At 37.6% G+C, this 21,343-nt stretch overlaps 1 protein-coding gene across 5 annotated transcripts in view; it reads left to right on the plus strand.

Annotated features, from left to right (window-relative positions):
* The window catches only part of CDC42BPA (CDC42 binding protein kinase alpha), a 332,255-nt gene that overhangs the window by 300,341 nt on the left and 10,571 nt on the right, over positions 1 to 21,343 (plus strand). For 4 of the 5 annotated variants that reach the window (XM_025383741.1, XM_025383585.1, XM_025383661.1 and 1 more), the window contains 3 exons: positions 4,433 to 4,556; positions 5,248 to 5,365; positions 16,200 to 16,317. In XM_025383741.1, coding sequence (XP_025239526.1) covers positions 4,433 to 4,556; positions 5,248 to 5,365; positions 16,200 to 16,317 — 360 coding nt within the window. Of the gene's footprint in view, positions 1 to 4,432; positions 4,557 to 5,247; positions 5,366 to 10,321; positions 10,508 to 16,199; positions 16,318 to 21,343 lie in introns of all 5 variants that reach the window. The other variant, XM_025383503.1, reaches the window with a different exon arrangement.

A 21,343-nucleotide genomic window follows, 5' to 3' on the forward strand; every position in this document is an offset into this window, starting at 1 on the left:
TTGGTGAACATAGCAGGAATCTATGCTAAGAGTACATTCCATTATGACTTAAGAAAGGATATTCAGGTTTGAAAGGTGATTCTCATTCAGAGATGGATACCTCGTGAAGTTAATGAAATGTAAACTTTAGATACTTCACTTCCAAGACCCATACTTAGTTTTATACAGGCATACCCCCATTTTATTGTGTGGCACTTTATCATGCTCCACAGGTACTACATTTTTTACAAATCGCAGGTTTATGGTAGCCCTACCTCCAGTAAGTCTCAGCGCCATTTTTCCAATAGCATGTGTTGACTTCATGTCTCCGTTTCACATTTTGGTAATTCTTGCAATATTTCAAACTTTTTCACTGTTATTCTGTCTGTTATGGTGATTTGTGATCAGTGATCCAAATTTGAAGTTATTGTAATTGTTTTGGGGTGCCACAAACCATGCCCATATAAGATGCCAAACTTAATTGATAAATGTGTGTGTTCTGACTGTTCAACCAAGCAGCTGTTCCCTGGTCTCCCTCCCTTTCATTGGGCCTCTCTATTCTCTGAGAACCAACAATAGTGAAATTAGGCCAATTAATAGCCCTACAATAGACTCTAAGTGTTCAACTGAAGAGTCGCACATCTCTTACTTTAAATCAAAAGCTAGAAATGATTAAACTTAATGAGGAAGGCATATTGAAAGTCAAGATAGACTGCAAGCTAGGCCTCTTAACAGTTAGCCAAGTCATGAGTGCAAAGGAAAAGTTCTTGAAAAAAATTAAAAGTGCTGCTACAGAGAACACATGAATGATAAAGTGAAACAACCTTATTGCTGTTACGGAGAAAGTTTTAGTGATCTGGATAGACTGTCAGCTGCAACATTCCCTTAAGCCAAAGCCTAATCCAGAGCAAAACTTTCTCTTCAATTCTATAAAAGCTGAGAGCTGTCAGGAAACTGCAGTAGAAAAGAAGCTAGCAGAGTTTGGGTCATGAGATTTAAGGAAAGAAGCCATCTTCATAACATAAAAATGCAAGGTGAAACAGCAAGTATTGATGTACAAGCTGCAGCAGTTTATCCAGAAGACATAGCTGAGATAATTGATGAAGGTGGCTACACTGAACAATATAAAATTCAGTTTAGCTAAAACAGACTTCTATAAGGAAGAAGATGCCATCTAGGACTTTCATAGCTAGAGAGAAGTCAATGTCTGGCTTCAGAGCTTCAAAGGACAGGCTGACTCTTGTTAGGGATTATTGTAGCTTGTGGCTTTACGTTGAAGCCAGTGCTCATTTACCATTCGAAAAAATCCTAGGCCCTTAAGAAGTATAGTAACTCAGCCGGGCACAGTGGCTCACACCTATAATCCCAGCGCTTTGGGAGGCTGAGGCAGGCAGATCACCTGAGGTCAGGAGTTTGAGACCAGCCTGACCAACATGGAGAAACTCTGTCTCTACTAAAAATACAAAATTAGCCAGGCGTGGTGGCGCATGCCTGTAGTCCCAGCTACTCAGGAGGCTGAGGCAAGAGAATTGCTTCAACCTGGGAGGTGGAGGTTGCAGTGAGCCGAGATTGCACCATTGCACTCCAACCTGAGCAACAAGGGCGAAACTCCATCTCAAAAAAAAAAAAAGAAAGAAATATGGTAACTCTACTCTGCCTATATTTTATAAGCAGAACAACAAAGTCTGGATGGCAACATATCTGTTTACAGGATGTCACTGAAAATTTTAAGCCCACTGTTGAGATCTACTGCTCAGAAAAGAAAGACTTCTTTCAAAATATTACTGTTCATTGACAATGCACCTAAGTCACCCAAAATTTCTGATGGAGATGTACAAGGAGATTAATTTTACATCTGCTAACACAGTATCCATTCTGTAGCCCATGGACAAAGGAGTAATTTTGACTTTCAAGTCTGATCATTTAAGAAACGTATTTCATAAGGCTATAGCTGCCATAGATAGTTATTCCTCTGATGAATCTGGGCAAAATAGATTGAAAACCTTCTGGAAAGGATTCATCATTCTAGATGCCATTAAGAACATGTGTGATTCATGGGAAGAGGACAAAATACCGACATTCACAGGAGTTTGGAAGAAGCAGGTTCCAGCACTCATGGATGACTTTTAGAGGTTCAAGACATCAGTGAAGGAAGTAACTACAGATGTGGTGAAAAGAGCAAAAGAACTACTAGAATTAGAAGTGGAGACTGAATTGCTGCAATCGCATGATAAATTTGATTGGATAAGGTGTTGTATCTCATGGGTAAGCAAAAAAAAAAAAAAAATGGTTTCTTGAAATGGAATCTACTCCTGGTGAAGATGTTAAGAACATTGTTGAAAAAGCAAGAAAATATTTAGAATACTACATACACTAAGGTGATAGGGCAGAGGCAGGGTTTGAGAGGATTGACTCCAGTTTGGAAAGGAATTCTACTGTGGGTAAAATGTTGTCAAACAGCATCATTATGCTATGGAGAACCGTGTTTTGTGAAAGGAGGAGTTAGTGTGGCAAACTTTATTGTTGTCTCACTTTAAGAAACTGCTGCAGCCATTCCAACCTTCAGCAACCACCAGCCTGCTCAGTCAGCAGCTTATCCACATCCCTCCTACTATCAACAAGAATACGACTCATGGAGGTGAAGATGATTGTTAGCATTTTTTGGCAATAAAGCATTTTTAAATTATGGTATGTATGTTATTTTTTTTAGACATGTACCGTTGCCCACTTAACAGACTACAGTATAATGTAAACATAATGTATATGCACTGGAAGACCAAAAAAATTGTGTGACTTGCTTTATTTTGATACTTGTTTTATTATGTGGTCTCAAACTGAACCTGCACTTTCTCCAAGGTATGCCTGTATTCTGTTTCTTAGAGGAACTCCACATATTTGTATAAGATTGGCTCCACCCTGTTCTCACTGTATGTGACTATGCTGGTCATAAATGTGTTCATACCCACTATGTGTCTGTAAGACAAAACTTACTCTGACTTGTCTCTTCCCATGCTTTTTCATCTTTCTACTCTAGGCTAAGAGTAGAGGTAGATCTTGGAGAAGAGGGACCTGACAAAATTTTAATGTAGTTGTCTTTTTCTTTGACAAAGGAAGGAAATCGAATCTCAAGAGGTTCTTTCTTTTTCTGTGTTTTGCTTTCTCTGTCATTTCTTAAGAGTCAGTGTTCTTGCAGCCCTCTGCCTGTCCAAAATCTCCCATTGCCACCCTAAGTCTCCACGACCTGCTTTACCCTCATAATTCTCAAATTCCAAATTTGTGTCCCACATTATCATTCACTTCAAAAACTCTATTCTTTGACTGGGCATAGTGGTGCATGTGCCTGTAATCCCAGTTCTTTGGGAGGCCAAGACAGCAGGATCACTAGAGCCCAGGAGGTTGAGGCTGCAGTGAGCTGTGATGGTGCCACTACACTCCAGCCTGGGCAACAGAGCAAGACCCTGCCTCAAAAAAATAAATAATAATAATTCTATTTTTAAAATATGTATTATTAGGAAAGCAGTCTGCCTAAGCCATATTATTATGCCACGAGTATCATGTTGCACTTTTGCTAATTATCACCTTTATTTTCTTATAGGCTCATTTCGCTTCTTCCCACCTCCTCCTTCTCACTTCAGCTTTTTGGGTGTTGAAAATTTCTAAACTTTCCTCTTTTTCCTTATCTTATTTAGATAATGACACCCTTTGTTGTGTTCTATGGATACAGTTGTCTATTTTTTTCTTCTTTTCACATAGCTCAGCATGTTTTGGGAGTCCCTGGCGGACAGTTTTGTTTACTTCTAGATATTAAAACTGACATCGGATAAGACTGTCACTGGGTTGCTAGGTGTATATGATTAAACATCTACCCCCAAGATTAGAAGAGGAGAAATAGTGACAGATTCTTACCTTTTGTAAAGGAAGGGTAGTGGGAGCACAGCTCCTTTTTTTAACTCCATGTCTCATAGATTAAACCTTGCAAAGGAAATTTTTTTTATTATGTAAAGATAGTTGTTATTGTTGTTTACCATTTATGCCTGATTACTGCTCAGGGTAATAATAGTAGCTCTTTAACAACACCCTAAGCCATTGAAATCAATACCTGGAGGGAGAGAAAACACAGTATTGAGATACTGAGGTGGGGTGGGGTGGCTGATTAGAGTGACAGAACACCAAGGCAAGTACAGTTTTCTTCTAGTAAAATTATGCCATACTATGTTTATAATCAAGTAAAAATGAAAGTATATTTTGTAAGCTATGTTTACTTTCAGCATATTATCTGTTTACATAGGTTCTGTTAAATATTATTTACTGTGGTTATCAACCCAACATTTAAAAACCAGAATTGCATATACTTGTACTATCATTGTTTGTACTGTCTTGGAGGTTAATAGATAAAAAGCATTTTAACAGTTTAAAGAACATCATTATCGTTTGTATTTTTTCGTTTTAACAGAAGGGGACGAACTGGTAGTTCCTGAAACATCAGATAATAGTCGGAAACAAATGGTTAGAAATATTAACAATAAGCGGCGTTATTCCTTCAGAGTCCCAGAAGAGGAAAGGATGCAGCAGAGGAGGTAGATATTTAACCTGTACTATCATCCATGCCTGCTTGTACATCTGGGACTACTTGGTGATGACACTATATTTGATTTGGAAGGAAAACTGGGTATCTGAAAATCTCATTCATCTGTGGTGTCAAAAACTGCAATAATGAATGTAACTTCTCTATCTCATTTTAATTAATATTCTCAAAATTGTGAGTATGCACCGGATTAAAGTACCATATTTTTATTCACCTTATTCACTTCTCTATGAATATGGAATAGTCATCCTTTTGGATTGTGTACCTTTCTACAATATAAGCATAGGACATAGCTGTGCATACAGTAAACCTGTATATGTCTAAGAAGTTCAGACTTTTCATGAGCAAACAGAAGTAGGATTGAAGTGTTACCATTTTTAAAGAGATACATAAAATGTTCAGAATTATATGTAAAATCGAGCTTCTTTGATGTCTTAAGTATTTGAAAAGACCCTCTCTACTTTTCCTCCTAAAATAATAAGATCTTATATTTAAAATTTAAAACAAAACATTCTAAGGAAGTAAATTTTTAATTGAGTATATTCTGTTACTCTAATTATATTCTTATTAATGTGATTTAACAGTTGTGTTTTTATTAAGAAAATTAAGTGTGCTTAATTTTTTTCATAAGCTACATAAATTAACTATGGAAACAGTGTCTAAACAGATGCTTTGTTTTACAGGGAAATGCTACGAGATCCAGAAATGAGAAATAAATTAATTTCTAATCCAACTAATTTTAACCACATAGCACACATGGGTCCTGGAGATGGAATACAGATCCTGAAAGATCTGCCCATGGTAAGAGGAATTAAGAGTGAATGTAAAAAAGTGCAGATGTCGGCGGAATATAAATAGGCTTATGCGTAAACTTCAAAGGATATGTGAATGTAATGAGGAAATGTTTCTCTCAGTATACCACAATATGTCTAAGATACATGATGACATACCTGATGAACAAAACATAAAATTTAGACATCTGTCAAAAGCCAAACAAATCAAGTTCTTATTTAGTTCCATATTGGAGAATTTCTCCCATGCCTATGTTTACTATTGTTGGTGGAAGAAACTACCAGATTTGGAGAGGTTCTATACCAAATTTGGAATGTGGTTACCAAATCACTAAAATTTCACTACATATTAGCAAATCAATACAGATATTTGGCCTACTCTTTTTTTTTTTTCTTCCCAGAGAACCACATTAGCTTGTTCATTAATGGTCACATCTGTCCGATAGTTGTGAAATTAAATCTTTTTCCTTTGCCGAGTTACAAACATTACCTGGTCAGTTGTACATGAAAAAGTATAACATAGGCCGGGTGTGGTGGCTCATGCCTGTAATCCCAGCACTTTGGGAGGCCAAGACATGCGGATTGCTTGAGACCAGGAGTTAAAGACCAGCCCAGGCGACATAAGCAAGACCCCATTTCTTTCTTTTTTTTTTTTTTTTTGAGATGGAGTCTCGCTCTGGCCACCCAGACTGGAGTGCAATGGTGTGATCTCAGCTCACTGCAACCTCTGTCACCCAGGTTCAAGCGATTCTCCTGCTTCAACCTCCTGAGTAGCTGGGATTACAGGCGCCCAGCACCATGCCCGTGTAATTTTGTATTTTTAATAGAGATGGGGTTTCACCGTGTTGATCAGGCTGGTCTCGAACTCCTGACCTTGTGATCCGCCCACCTCAGCCTCCCAAAGTTCTGGGATTACAGGCATGAGCCACCAAGCCCGACCAAGACCCTATTTCTATAAAAACATAACTGGGCTTTGTAATGTGTGCCTGTAGTCCTAGTTACTCGGGAGGCTGAGGTGGGAGGATTACTTGAGCCCAGGAGTTTGAGGCTGTGGGGAGCTATGATTGCCTTTGCATTGGGCAACTGAGCAAGACTGTATCTCAACAAAAGAGAAAAAAGTACAACATTGGAGAACTATTCTGTTTTAACAATATGAAGATTAGGCTCTGAGACTTGTCATGTTTAAATTAAGAATATTAGTGGAATTAGCCAGGCTCTGTACATTTCAGTACCGTAGTTCTCTCAACATACTATTAAAACTGTAAAAATGACCCTTTTGATTGGTAGTGATAGCTGCTAAATTTTGCACAGAATTTTAAATATAATTCATATTTCATGGCATTTTGGGAGATGATTTGTGAATCTTGACCCCAATTGCTCTCTAAGGAAATCTGTCTTAATTAAACCACATTATCAACACTACAGTGATAGAAGATATAAACATCTATTACTGACAGAAATTGATTGATAATATAGTTCGGTGTGCAGTCCAGTTTCTTTAAATTTAAAAAAACACTTTCTAAAGGGAGGTTTGCATTTATTTCATAGGAAGAGAAAAAAATCTGCATTCAAGTCTGAGTTCTTCATTGTAAATATCTCGGTTCATCAGTTGGCTCTGCTTGCTTATGAATGAATGTGACATTCTTACTACCAGTACCAATAATATCAAAATATTATCATATATTCATAATAATGTACTTTTCTTTATGGAGTTCAAACCAGCCTCATTAATCACTTAGGTTTTTGGAATAGGGTTAGCTCTGCTGAGTAAATATTTAAAAAGTGCAAAACTAGATTACAGCTTATCTTGATATAGTACTTTTAAAATTTTTCAGGTCGAGCACATGAAATATTAAAACTGTTATACTTTTCTATCATGTTTAAAAGCTATACTTTTTTTTTTTTTTTTTAACCTTTTCCTGGTAGTGAGATCTCAGATTTCTCTCCATTCTTTTCCCATTAGGAACATTTGCTTAAAGTCCTGAGTCTGGTCCTCAGAAGTAAACATACCATAACTAGAGTCCAAAGCCTGTTGTTTTTCCTTATGGAAGGTGGAATGTCAGGCACAAAATACCTTAAAGAATTTTTTTAAGTTGTGATAGATAACTGAAATGTGAATATATTTATGACTTATATTTGATAAGTCAAGTGCCGTGTAGAATTTTAATTAAACTTTTTAAATTGAGTTAGTAGTTTCTTCAATACATAATATGTAGTTAGCATTATGTAGGGATAGCAGGATACAGATTTCAAATATATATGTTGCAAAACAAAACATCAGCAAATATAAAATTATTTCAGTAGTTACAAGGTTTTTAATAGATATTCTTTTAAAATTGAAATTTCTTACACTTTTGTTTCATTTTACTACACAGAAAAGAATGTTTTGATCTCCTACATTCCGACAATGTAGCTAGAAGTATTATAGAAAATGTTTGTAGACATTCTATTCTAGCCCACATATTACAGTGTTTAACAGAATGTTACTCTGCTTGGTGTCCTTCTGCTATCAGGTGAAAAATCCGTTTGCTAATGTTCCAGAGTTCTTTCAGACCTTCGTATCCAATAAGACTGCAGCTTGATGCCAAAATGTCAGATTTGAAACACTGTAAGAACTTTTATATCAGAGACCCCTCCTTACTCTACATTTTCTTCCCTCTTCCTTCCACCACTTTAAGAAAAAAAAAAAGAGATAAAAAGAAAAAATCTGTATCTTTTTATTCAAAATAAGGTCTAGTCTTTATTGATAAGATAGCATTTTCCACAGAATCATTAGACTGCTTGATTTTTAGTATTTGTTGTCACCTAATTTTGTTAACACATGATAATGGTTCTTTTTGGCATTAACACAAGTGACTTTTTGCCCTCTCATTGCAATTCCGTTTTTAATGTGCCCTTCATTGCTTTAACGTTTTCTTATCACGTAAGTGCTTTTGTATTTCCAGGACAAGAAGTTGGTGTAAATTTTTGAAACCTGTTTCTTCACCTGTACATGTAGTATGCATCAAAGATTTTATCTGTCTGAATTCCTGTTCTTCACAAGCAGATTTTATTTTCACATGACTTTTTTCTGTTTCACTACCAAAGGACATATAACCTGAGGCTTTTTTATAGGTATCATTGAAACATCTAACAAATATTTATTGAGCTCTTACTGTGTGCCCAGAACCATCTTCATCTCAGAGTAGACACTAGTAAATATAATAATATGCATGTCTGAAAATAATTAAGCATGCCTGTACTTGTGTATGTATCTGTTGAAAAGCTTGTGATATTTTAATGTATTCTCAGATGTTAATATGTTCTTTCCATTGAAATGGAATTATTACAAACTGTCTCATAAAATAAAGAAGAATTAAATTTATCTAATGTTAACATATATGAGTTTTTAAATACCAAAGCCACATGTTGTCATCTATTCAAAGAGCATGTGTCTCAGACATTTTTATGTTTTAATTTATTCAAATCAGTATTGCTTTCCTGTGAAATACTTATAAGCTTAGAAAGTTTATTGTATGTCTTTAGAAATTTAATTCTGTTGCTTTTGTGCCAGATGATCTTGAAACAGAATTGTTCGCTTTTTGAATATGGAAGGGGCAGTCAGGCTAAGTAAGGGAGTCATATACCTGTATCAGATCCAAACCTTTATTTGTATCTAAGTGAGCCAAGACAATATAAGCAATTAATATAAGATGGTTTGTGTGGCTTATAAATAGATGCTATATTCGTTTTCTTGAATTTTTAAAATAATCTACCGTTTTTAATACATGGTTGCTATTTGTAGTAAAGAACAAATTCTCTAATTTGGATGCAAGGATAATACTTTACCTCTAGAAGATTTATTTTTAGCACATTACATTTCTCCTAGCTTTTAATGCATTACTAAAATTGTTAATAAAAATATATTTTCGAGCGTAGTGGCATCCTGGAGCTTAAAGAGTCACAGTTTCAGGTAGAAAGTACTGATTTTATTCATATCTCTGGAATAAAAACATGATCTTACATAGGAGCCTTTCTTTTAAGCCTAGGTAATTTATGCGATCTCTTTACAAAGCAGGTTCATCTCAGCTCGTGGGAACACGAATGCCATGCTGGATTCAGTTAGCATTCTCTCCAACATGCCATTCACCCTCTGCCTCTAATGAAGGGATCATGTTTTCTGGAAACATAACTGTTCTTCAAGAACTGAATCCTGAAAATTCCCATTAGAGAAGGTGACTGGCTACTGAGTGTTGGTTCCTGAATATTCAGAAGTAGTTCTTTTATCTCTAAAATTAGTCCTTGGATTCAAAAGCTTTTTTCTATGTCTTTGATATTATATTATTTCATTTTTAAATAATATATCTGAACATTGAAGGGAAGATTTTTAACTTAAGAAAATAAACATGTTCTTTTTGGGTGTCTAAATGGAAATAAGCTTGGGCTGCTTAAAGGTAAACCAATAATTAGTATATTCCATGGCTAACTGTTATAAGGAAATAAAATCAGTAAAAACAAACACATTATCAGGGAATGGTTTTACATGGTTTTATATTTCTAAAGAAGCAGTTTCATAACACATCTGTTTAGAAGCTGTTGTAGGTTCACTTGTTCATTTTCTTGCTTCTTTCTTGCTTTTTCTATCCTTAATGTTTGGTAGATTTGCCATATTTTGATTGTGTTATTACATAAGAAAATACTGAAGTAAACTCTGAAAGTCTAGTATCTCCGGAAGTCCAAATTCTCCTTACTTATTTTAATTAAAGAATAATTTTATAGAAAAGAATGATCTTTTTGCAAATCAGCTATTTAAGTAACTGGCAAGAGTATTATAAAATTTAACTTTCTAAGACCTAAAAGTATTTCATTAAGGATTCAGCTCTGATATAAGATACTATTCCATTTGTTCTATGTGCATGTTGTGTGAAATGTGAATCCATTTCCATCACCTTATTGCCTTTTTTCATCTTTCTTTTGTTTTTGATAGCCAGGTTTCCCTTATCCATCCCCTCATCATCACTCCGGTCTGATCTCCTCTCCGATCAACTTTGAACACATCTATCACATGACTGTTAATTCTGCTGAAAAATTTCTCTCTCCTGATTCCATAAACCCTGAATATTCCCCGTCTCTACGCTCTGTCCCTGGTACACCAAGCTTTATGACTCTGAGGGTATGAACAGCTGAGTCAGGTGTTAACTTTTACTAACCATGTATGGATTTCCTTTTGCCTGGCTTTAATAAGTAACACCGCTGAGATGGTGCCATCTTGTGAACCTTTTCCTTTGGCCTATTTCTTTCCTGCCAAACTTCTCCTCTTCCTCTTCCTCTGTTTATCTTCCTCTTCTTTCTTTCCCATTTCCATTTGTTTCTTCTTTTGAGGAAGAAGATGGAGGAATAGGAAAGATTTCAATTTTTATTTTTGAAACACAGTATTGAAGATTTGTCTATGTTTAATGAAAGATTTTTCCATCATAAGAAATTGCTCTCTATTCTATTAAAACAAACAGGAAAGGGCTCCCAGAATTTCTGAATTTTTTAGCTCCTTACCCTATAACCAGTTCAATTCAGTGAAATGTTTTATATTTAGTGAGGTTAGTCTGTGGTAGAGCCCATCCACAGACCTATCTACAATAAACCCCTTTTTGAAAAGCTTAAAAATCTCCAAAGTAAAAAGTTAAAAAATTAATATTAATGAGTAACAAAAATTCTAAAAATAAGTAGATACTAATCTTTGAGTTACTGAAATGCATGTAATTCCAAACAGGATCCAAGGTAAGAAAACTAAAGCAAAGAGAGGAAAATTTAGAAAGCATGCTGTATTCTGAAGGATTATGGCAGCTGCTGTTGGTCTCTTCCATTCAGCTTGTATCTTTGCTACCAGTGGCTTTGCAATAGGGTGGAGAGCTGGTGGCCATTAAAGCTGAATATTCATATGTCCATCAAGTGGTGTATGCTTATAGTAACTTCAAGGGAACATCTTCTAAAGTTAGTTTTGCAGGTAATAAAATGTTTGAATTGTATCATGTATCACTTCCCACAACGTCCCCTAACTTACAGCAATAGTAGATCAATTTTTGTATTTATATATGTAGAAATTTTCCAATTAGAAAATTAGCTATAGGATGGGAAGTTTATTTTTTTGTTTGTATTATAAAGTTATTCTAAATTATAACGTTTTAAATGTTATTGACATTTAAATTATTATATCACTTAAACATCTTATCTGATCAAATTAAATTAACCATGATAAAATAAGTCTTAGTTTGCTTAGACTGCAGGGAGTGGATTCCAGAGGAATTTTGTATTTGTTAATCAGGAACTTTTCACTGGGTAGGATGGCTCACACATGTAATCCCAGCTCTTTGGGAGGCTGAAGCAGGAGGATCACGAGCCTAGGAGTTTGAGACAACCCTGGCCAACCATAGCGAGACCCCATTTCTGCAAAAAATAAAAATAAATTAGCTGGATGTGGTGGCACATGCCTGTGGACCCAGCTACTTGGGAGGCTGAGGAGAGAAGATCACTTGCGCCTGGGAGCTCGATGTGGCAGAGAGCTATGATTGCACCACTGCACTCCAGCTTAGGTGATAGAGCAAGACTCTGTCTCAAAAAAATAATAACTTTTCTTATAAAAGACTATGGAAATGTTGCTTTAGTTAGTCATCTATAACTAGAAATACCGTACCATCAAATGAAAGTCTTACCCTAATCTTATGCATATTTGTACCTTGAAAGGACCAGAGGCTTAGGTTTCTTGTCACTTTATAATGAAATGTATTCAACTCTAGCTGACTGAATGATAAACTTTTTTTTTAACAAAACTTTTTTTTTTTTTTTTGTCATTCCTTTATTATTTCAGCCCGTTACAGTGTTACTAAGTTTCAGGTATATTTTGTAGCCTTAATTTTTGCTATTTATTCTAGGGTAGGTTTGTTTTATAGGAAAGGACAACATCAATATATATTAAGGTTTACAGAAAAACAATAACGAAATGTATAGCCTGAAACAAATATTCCCATCTCCTTTGAGCTTTTCCTGGCTGCGTTGTTCACACGTTGCTTGCATCTTACAGGGTTGCTCCTGTAAATGTGACTGTTGAATTGCTAGCATTGACTATTTCCATTTTAATTTTTTTATTTTCTTAGAGAAAAAAAAAGCATCTGCTTTAAATAATGCACCAAGAATTACATGGACTGTGCAAATTTGGTAGATAAACCAAATTCATGTAGATGGCATCGGTTAAATTTGGGGCCAACAAGTTGCCAACTTTCAGTATGTGCGATTCTTCAAAATGTATGCTTTGGAGCTTTTCAAGTGATATTAATGCATGCTTTCCCAAGTGCTGGCTTTGACCCTTTTTTAGTTGTTTTGCCATAACCTTTTCTCAGGCATTTCAGGTGCATGTAGGAAAGCTCAGTGCTGCAAACTTTCTCGGAGCTCTAACCTCTCCTTGGAGTGAGTTTCACAATTGCATGGCATCTGGGAACTCAGTTTCCAGTTCTAGACTTTTATTATAACTAAAAAATATTTTTTAGCCCCATTTGTACATTTCTTTATTGCTTGTTTCTTTTAACCTCAAAAGCCTTAAGTATTTATGCCCATTTCATTGTATTCTATGTTAAATTATTTAACCTAGATCATATAGCAAAGAAGACAGTCATCTTTTAAGTGTTTGCGTAGAATGTTACTTTGTATCTTTAAAACACAGACCTGTAACTTCAAATCAATATTAACTGAACACTGTTTTACAGAAGGGATCATATTTTGAAATTACATTGCCAACTGAATTAATCTCAATACTCAAATTAGAAAATTGGGATTGCAGATACAATCTATTCATTTTCCATTTATTTATTCAGCAAATATCTTTCAGCACCTAACTATTTTAGGTGCTGGAGAGTTTAGTGTTATTGTAATAGCAGTCAGTATAAGAAATTATGTGATGATAAAGAACTGAGGCTAGGGAACTGTATGCTTACTGAGTAACCAGGACAAATGAACTGTCAGCCCAAAAGCTGAGGACCCTGAGGTGGTGAGTGTGGAGGATGGTGTGCCTACCAACAGTGTCCCCCTGGGTTTCCATGTTTAAAGGTCAAGTATGAGGACATTTAGTAAAATATGTAAAATGTAATTTAAGCATTTAGGCCTTTTCTCTTACTGAAACTTCTAAAACCATTTAGGTAAGATAGATTTCTATTAACATTAAATAACATAAGTCATGAATAAACATAAGTCATACCACAAAGTTTATCAACATATGGCAGGTATGTGAATAAATTTCTCTAATGTGTTTTCTGTGTTAAGCTACTAGAAGAAAAAGTAATATTTCCTGAGCCCAAAACGATGAGAAAAGATTGTGGTTTTGAAACAGTAAAATGAGGCAGACAGTTGTAACATTTTTAAAAAATAACTAGTTAGCTTGGTGTTCTATTGCATTTGAAAACAGCATGATACACTATCATCAACGGTTAAAGAAATTGTGTTGGAAGAAAAGATAGGAAACACATCAAATTGTTAATAGTATCTGGTGAATTCACAGGGGACTTTTTTGGTCCCTTATGATTTCATTATTATATATTCTGCAGTTCATGAGTATTACCTTTATAATCAGAAAAAAAAGCAAACAATTTTAATGAACTAGTTAGCACTGAGAGAACACCAGGTTAATAAATATATCTTCCAGTCACATTTTGTTATGTCTTAGTGGCTATGACTATCTGTGTGATTTTCTGATGATGTAGAAAAGATAAAGGATTACCCTATACTAACGGTAGCCTATAGCATTCTATGAAGAGAGCATCTCTTTTCAAAGGAAAGTTGCATGTTATAATTTAACTTGGAATTAAACTATTTGGCTTTACTCAACAAATTGATCCTTTGGAAAAGTCACAAAACTTGATTTTTTTAGGGCTTTCAATGTGTGATTTTTTTTTTTTTCATTGCATTTCCATTATAGAGTTAAGGTCTTATTTAAACATGTAAAATTTGTGATCCCCCCACCACCAAGCAGAATTGCTGGGAGTTTGTTGTTGTGGTTTTGAGATGGAGTCTCGCTCTGTCGCCCAGGCCAGAGTGCAGTGGCACGATCTTGGCTCCTCCGGCAACCTCCACCTCCCGGGTTCAAGCAATTCTCCTGCCTCAGCCTCCTGAGTAGCTGGGACTACAGGTGCGTGCCACCACACCCAGCTAATTTTTTGTATTTTTAGTAGAGACAGGGTTTCACCATATTGGCCAGGCTGGTCTCGAACTCCTGACCTCGTGATCCGCCCACCTCAGCCTCCCAAAGTGCTGGGATTACAGGCCTGAGCCACCGCGCCTGGCCAGAATTGCTGTTTTGATGTGACTAAAAGGAAGTTTGAAAGTGATATTGCAGATAGCTGTATGAGGTTGTTACTAGTACAGAGGAAAGAAAGGGCACATAGTGGGACTGGGCTACATGCTTTCTTTTTACTAGTGTAATTAGCTTCATCCTCAGACAAGCCCCAGGAGGCAATTATCCCCATGATACTGCTGAGGGACTGGGGCTCAGAGTTTAGCAACCCCAAGCCCTGCTGTTAGTCAACTGTGCAGCACAGATGTGAGTAGTGGGCCAAATCCCTCTGTAGCCTGTGCTCACAGCCACCATGCTGCTTTTATGGCACACCCTCTTGAACAGCCAGTGAAGGAGAGGCTGGCTGACAATAGGCTAGTAAGATTACCATCATTTTCTTACCTATGAAAGAAAAATCAATAAGGAGTAGATAAATCTTCCAAGTAAATATATATAAATCTGTTTATAAATTATAAGAAATCAAATCCAGACCATTTGCTTCAGAAGATGCTTACATGAGGCTGGGATTATGTCAGCAAATGGAGAAAAGCCTTGTGAGTGTTAAAAGAGATGTTAATAACATGGTATATATAGTTTGCCTTCTGCAGGATTTATAAAGAATATTGAAATATTTTTCAATATTCAATATCTGGACTTTTTCAGCCCCAACATTTCATCCTTCTGGTCTGAAAAAGATTGGGGCCTTTGGGGAGTCTGCCTGCTTTCTGTTCTCAACTATAACCAGACAGCTCACCCTGCACACCACCTCTCTGGCTATCCTTTAGGTGTGTGTGATTTGCAAAACATTCTGTGGCCTATTTTCCTACCTCACACACTAAAATCATTCAGTAATTAAATGGAAAAATCAGTAAGGAGTAGATAAATCTTCCAAGTAAATGTATATAAACCTGTTTATAAACTTTGAAATCAAATCCAGACCATTTACATCAGAAATTAGTTTTCAAACTAATAGTCCCAAATTAACTAACTTCACCTAGTTTGTGAGTATTGCAGCATCTTATTTCTAATCTCAGTATTACTATTGGTGTGAGTCAGTAAAGATGCCTGGTGACCGGGGTGTGAACTTATAAATGGCACATTTAGTATCACATCAATAAAACATTTTCTTGAGAAGAACATAATTTTAGTAGAATTTTCTCCAAACGGACTTATTCAGCTGTTGAGCAAATAAAAATGTCATACATGGTAAAAACTTTCAGTTATCGGCAAATGTCCATGTAATTCTACCCTTCACTGTCACATCTAACCATATAACTTTTACTTACTGTTTTTACAACCCAAAAAATGCTGTTTACTGATAAGTATTTCAGTAAGTATAAGTACTTATTCCTGATTAGGATGAGATTTACTTCATGCTAGGTTTTTATTACTTTTGTGGGTGGGAAAGACTATATAATCTGCTGTTCCTTACTGTGTGTCATTCTGGTCAAAATGACTTTATTTCTTGGTAATTATAGTGAAAAATAGACATCTCTGCAGAAAAATCAGTTTCTTTCTGGCTAAAGGATGTCTCTCTTGCTTTTGTTTATAGAACCCTCGGCCTCAGGAAAGTCGGACAGTATTCAGTGGCTCAGTCAGTATTCCATCTATCACCAAATCCCGCCCTGAGCCAGGCCGCTCCATGAGTGCTAGCAGTGGCCTGTCAGCAAGTAAGTGCCGGGGCTGCAGGAAGGTGCCTCCGAGACAGGGTGACCCCAGCTCCTTCCCCTCCTGTCCTGTGGGTGACATGTCCTTCACTTACGTGTGCCCATTGCATTCTCAAGTGGCTGAAGTGTCTCACACCCTGCTGGGTAATGCCTAATAGGCACAAATGCAGTTGTTAAGAAAATAGTCCCCAAGTCCTTTTAGAGTATACAGGCCATCTGGGAGACAGACAAATATGATTACAAATTGTGGTGATAAATGCTCCGAAGGAAGTAAACAGCATACAGTAATAGAGAATAACAAGGAGTAACTGTTCGGGATGAATCCCTACTTGGCAGAATAATTAGGAAAATCACTCCCTAGAGGTGGAGTCATGTTTGAGTAATATTTGGTTAACTGAAAGAAGGCTAGTGTGGCTACATGGTAGTGGTGAGGAAGTAACAAAAATTAGAGGGGAGTAGCAGGTAAGGGTCAGACCAGCAGGGACTTGAAGACCAAGGTAAGACATTTTTTACTTTATTCAAAAGCAAAAGGAAGACTTTTAAGTAGGGAAAATTTTTCATTCAATTTACATTCTTAAAACAATCCTGCAGGCTGCCAAGTGGAGAATGGACTAGAGGCGGGAAGAGTGGAAGCCAGCATCCAGATAGGAGACTCCTAGAGTGATCCCGGTGGAAACCGATGAGGGCTTGGGATGCAGCAGGGGCAGAAGGAGAGAAAATGGTAGATTCTCCAGATATATTTTCAGAGTTAAAAGCAGTAAGACTTGATGAATTAGTTGTGGAAAAGTAAGGGAGAGAGTTAAAGATGACACCCAGACTTTCTGCTAGGGCCTTAGTATGATACCATTTACTCCCATTTACCACCATTTAAGAAGGGGCTGGGGCAGGACATTCCAGGCATGTGCAAAGTTCCCGAGGTAGCAAAAAAAAAAAAAAAAATGCATATGTTTGATTCACTGAAAGAAGGCCAGGAATGGATTCAAGAATATACCCTTTACTACAATAAAGATAACATTCATTCAGTACACATCTTTGAGGTTCCATTAGCTACCAACTCTTCTGCTGAGGTGCTGGGGGTAAAAATCATATATGACCTAGTACCTGTTTCAGGTGTGTCTCAGTCTTTATTAGTCTCTTTCTCTCTCTCTCTCTCTCTTTTTTTAAACTGTACTCGGAACTGCAACATCTCTTTTCTACACTTTCAAACTAGAACCTTGAGCTAAGGGACCGTAGAGAGAAAAAACTGCTCCATGGTGCACTTAGGTTCAGCTACTGTCACGGAGCAACTTTTTGGTGGGGAGAAAGGTGTATAAAAAGATATTGTCTGCCTGAATAAAATTATACAAAGATGCTAAAGGCTACTTACCTCAAAATGAGAGAAATGTACAGATGGGACATCTGGCTGATTTAAAAAGATAAATTTTACTCCCGTCAAATTCACTGCAATCTTAGATATTTCCTGGGTTATAAGCAGTGAGGTTGTACATTGTCAAGTGATCATTGTAGTTTCTTACCTGGGGAAGACTGTTCTTGGCTGAAGGGTTGCTTTTCTGTAACTTTCTCAAATGTGTGCTTTCCCGGGAGCATGGCACTTGCTTGGAGATCAGAGAGAGTGTCAATCGAGTGTGCCAGCGTAAATGCAGTCCCAAAGTATACCAGGTGCAACTTCAGTGAAACCTTTTTTCACCTCCATGCAAATGAACTTTAAGAGAAAGTAACGGCACTAAATTCAATTTCACATTTAAAAGTCATTGAGTCAGAAAACTTACTTGTTCCCTTCTATTCTTGAATGTTAGATGGTTGAGTTCAAGTCTTCTGATGCAGATTGAGTTTCCACCATTCATTTGCACTTCATTCAGCAAGTACTGATTTTGGCACCCAATTTGTGCCCAGGTATTTCTTTTTTTTTTTTTTAGATTCTGGCAACATAAAGGTGAATGATGTTGTGTTAGTTACCTCTTGCTACATAAGAAATTATCCCACAAATTAGGAGCTTTAAAATAGCAAACATTTATTATCTCAGTGTCTTAGGGTCAGGAATCTGAGAACATCATAGACTGGATGGCTCTGGTTCAGGGTTTCTCAGAAGATTGCAGTTGAGTTGTTTGCTGGGGCCACAGTCACCTCAAGACTCAGCTGTGACTAGAGAATCTGCTTCCAGGCTCACCCATGTGGTTGTAGACAGGTCTGAGTTCCTCACCGACTGTTGGTTGGAGGCTTCCCGTTTTTGCCATTGTGGGCCTCTCCATACCCAGTGCCTAAGTGTCCTTGTGGCCTGGCTGCAGGCTTCCTCCAGGGCAAGTGATCAGAGAGACAGAAGCAGCAGTCTTCTACCTAACCTCAGGAGTGCTGTATCATCACTACTGCAGTATGCTGTTGATCACACAGACCAGCCCTGGGTGTGTGGCAGGGGACTACATATGAGTGAATACCAGAAGGGACAATCATCTTGGAGGCTGGCTACAGACCTACAGCATGCTTTCAAGGAGCTTTTGATTGACAAGATGTTGAAATGTACAGTTTGCAACTTTGTTGCCATTATCGCCTAACATCATCTGGACCCAGTATGTAGCCCTGACCATGAAAAAATCTTAATAAGTGGGAAAATAACAGCCACTTCTATTATGTTTTTATTAGCGATAGCTAGATTTGATGATTGATGTAAGCTGTTACTAACTATAAGTTATCAAGAAGTCAGGTACAAAGGTGTTACAACTTTAGGAATTAAGTAATGGTCTATAATTCGTTACCTGAAGCCCTTGAGGCCAGAATGTTTTTGTTTTAGAAAGGGATCTACCTTGTATTATGTTATATTCCCAGCAAGATCCATGACAAACAAACACATTAAGTTCCCACAAACACATTAATACTCACACAGCAAAAGTTATGACTGTTCACACTGTAAATATAGGAATAAATGGAGTCTTTATAAACAAAGCCTAAAGTCAACCTCCAGGATTTTTTTGGGGGTTTTTTGTTGTTGTTGTTTTGTTTTTTGTTTTGGTTTTGTGTCTCTGTTTTTGTTTTTTGACACGGAGTTTCACTCTGTTGCCCAGGCTGGAGCGCAGTGGTACGATCTTGGCTCACTGCAACCTCCGCCTCCCAGGTTCAAGCAATTCTCCTGCCTTCGCCTCCCGAGTAAGTGGGACTGCAGGCGGGTGCCACCATGCCCAGCTAATTTTTGCATTTTTAGTATAGATGGGGTTTCACCATGTTGGCCAGGCTGGTCTTGAACTCCTGACCTCTTGATCCGCCCACTTTAGCCTCCCAAAGTGCTGGGATTACAGGCCTGAGCTACCACGTGCGGCCTTGTTTTTATTTTTTTGAGACAGAGTCTCTATCTGTTGCCCAGGCTGGAATGCAATGGCACAGTCTTTGCTCACTGCAACCTCTGCCTCCCAGATTCAAGCAATTCTCCTGCCCCAGCCTCCCAAGTAGCTGGGATCACAGGCATGCGCCACCATACCCAGCCAATTTCTATACTTTTAGTGGAGATAGGGTTTCACCCTGTTGGCCAGGCTGCTCTTGAACTTCCAACTTCAGGTGATCCACCCACCTCTGCCTCCCAAAGTGCTGGGATTACAGGTGTGAGCCACCACGCCCGGCCCAGTTCACATTAGGTTTTGTCATCACATGAATTTGCATCAAGCTTGTGAAAAAACTTTTGGTTTTCAGGACTTTTGGATTTGTGGAATTGCAGATAAAGATAGGCCCTAAATTGCAAAGATTTAAAGAGCCGAGACAGCCCATCTCCTTAGAAGTGCTGAAGTGAGGCTCCCGTATCGCTATTGATGGCATGCAGACGACAAACTGGAACTGGCCTGGCATTCTTGTCAAGGCCCTTAATGCGTTCATCGAGTTTAGCCTTTTTTATGTCCTTGGTTACCAGCTGCTTGTCCAGTAAAGACACAAGAGGAAAGACCCTCTCGGGAATGCCGAGGGGCATCTGGTATTTAGAGTGCCTCCTGCTGGCTTCAAGACTAGGCCAATTCATATAAAATGTTTCCAGAAGAACAGCCAGCCAAGAAAGAGACAAGAAGGAACAGGCCAACTATGTTCAGTCTCTACAGCAAGAAGCACAGGATCTTCCACAGCCAGACTCGCAATTTCATGATGCAAAGTCAAACTGAAACAGCAGTGCTCATCATGCTTCCTTCCCTCCTTCCCAGTTCACCTGAGGAATGAGACCCACTCCTGTCAGCAGTAGGGACTCACTGGGAACCTCCCAGACCCTCCTGGAAGTCATGCAGAGGTTGGACATCGCTCATCCCCAAGAGATTTAGGGCCCAGCCCCCAGAGTCACCACTTAAAACTCTCTGGAAGGGGCTGTACCCTGAGTACAGTACATCGTCTCAGCCAGAGGGTCCCCAGGCCCCTTTTGCTGTTCAATCAAAATAGCCCTGCCTTGATTTTTTTTTAAAGGTTGTAGTGTTTGAGTGTAACCTTTCTTTGAAAAAAAAAATTCCTGAAGTTTGAAAGTGAAAAAAAAGTGGAAATCACTGGGGTAGAATTCAGTTCATTTCTTTGTTCTATAAATGATGGCTAAGAAGGAGGGGAGACAGTGAAAAGACCAGAAGCACAGTGCGGGCCCGCACACACCTTGTCTTGCATGTTACTCTCCATGCATTGAGTGTTGAGTTGTTCCCACAAAGTCCTGTAAGGTAGAATTTATTTTTTTACTTAAAGGTAAAGAAAATGGAAACTCAGAAAGGTAAAATAACTTGCTTAAGGTCGCACCATTAATAAGCAAAGTGGTGGAAGTCTCTGGCAGTTTGGCTTTCTGTGCAGAATAACAAAATGTTAAAGTAACTTTTTTGTTGTTTGTTGAACTGAGCACTAAACTAGGCATGGAATTGGAAGAAAACTCAAAAAATATTTTATGGCATTCGATTAGGTTATAATCTAAGGAGACAGGCATTCCACATCAAAAAAGTAAAGAGTATATTTCCTGAGAAATATGTCAACAAATGAAGACCATTGCATGTGGAGAAACCCAATGATGGGGATGGAGTGTTAGGGGAAATGCATC

The sequence above is a fragment of the Theropithecus gelada genome, chromosome 1, assembly GCF_003255815.1.
Source record: "Theropithecus gelada isolate Dixy chromosome 1, Tgel_1.0, whole genome shotgun sequence".
NCBI classification, from domain to species: domain Eukaryota; kingdom Metazoa; phylum Chordata; class Mammalia; order Primates; family Cercopithecidae; genus Theropithecus; species Theropithecus gelada.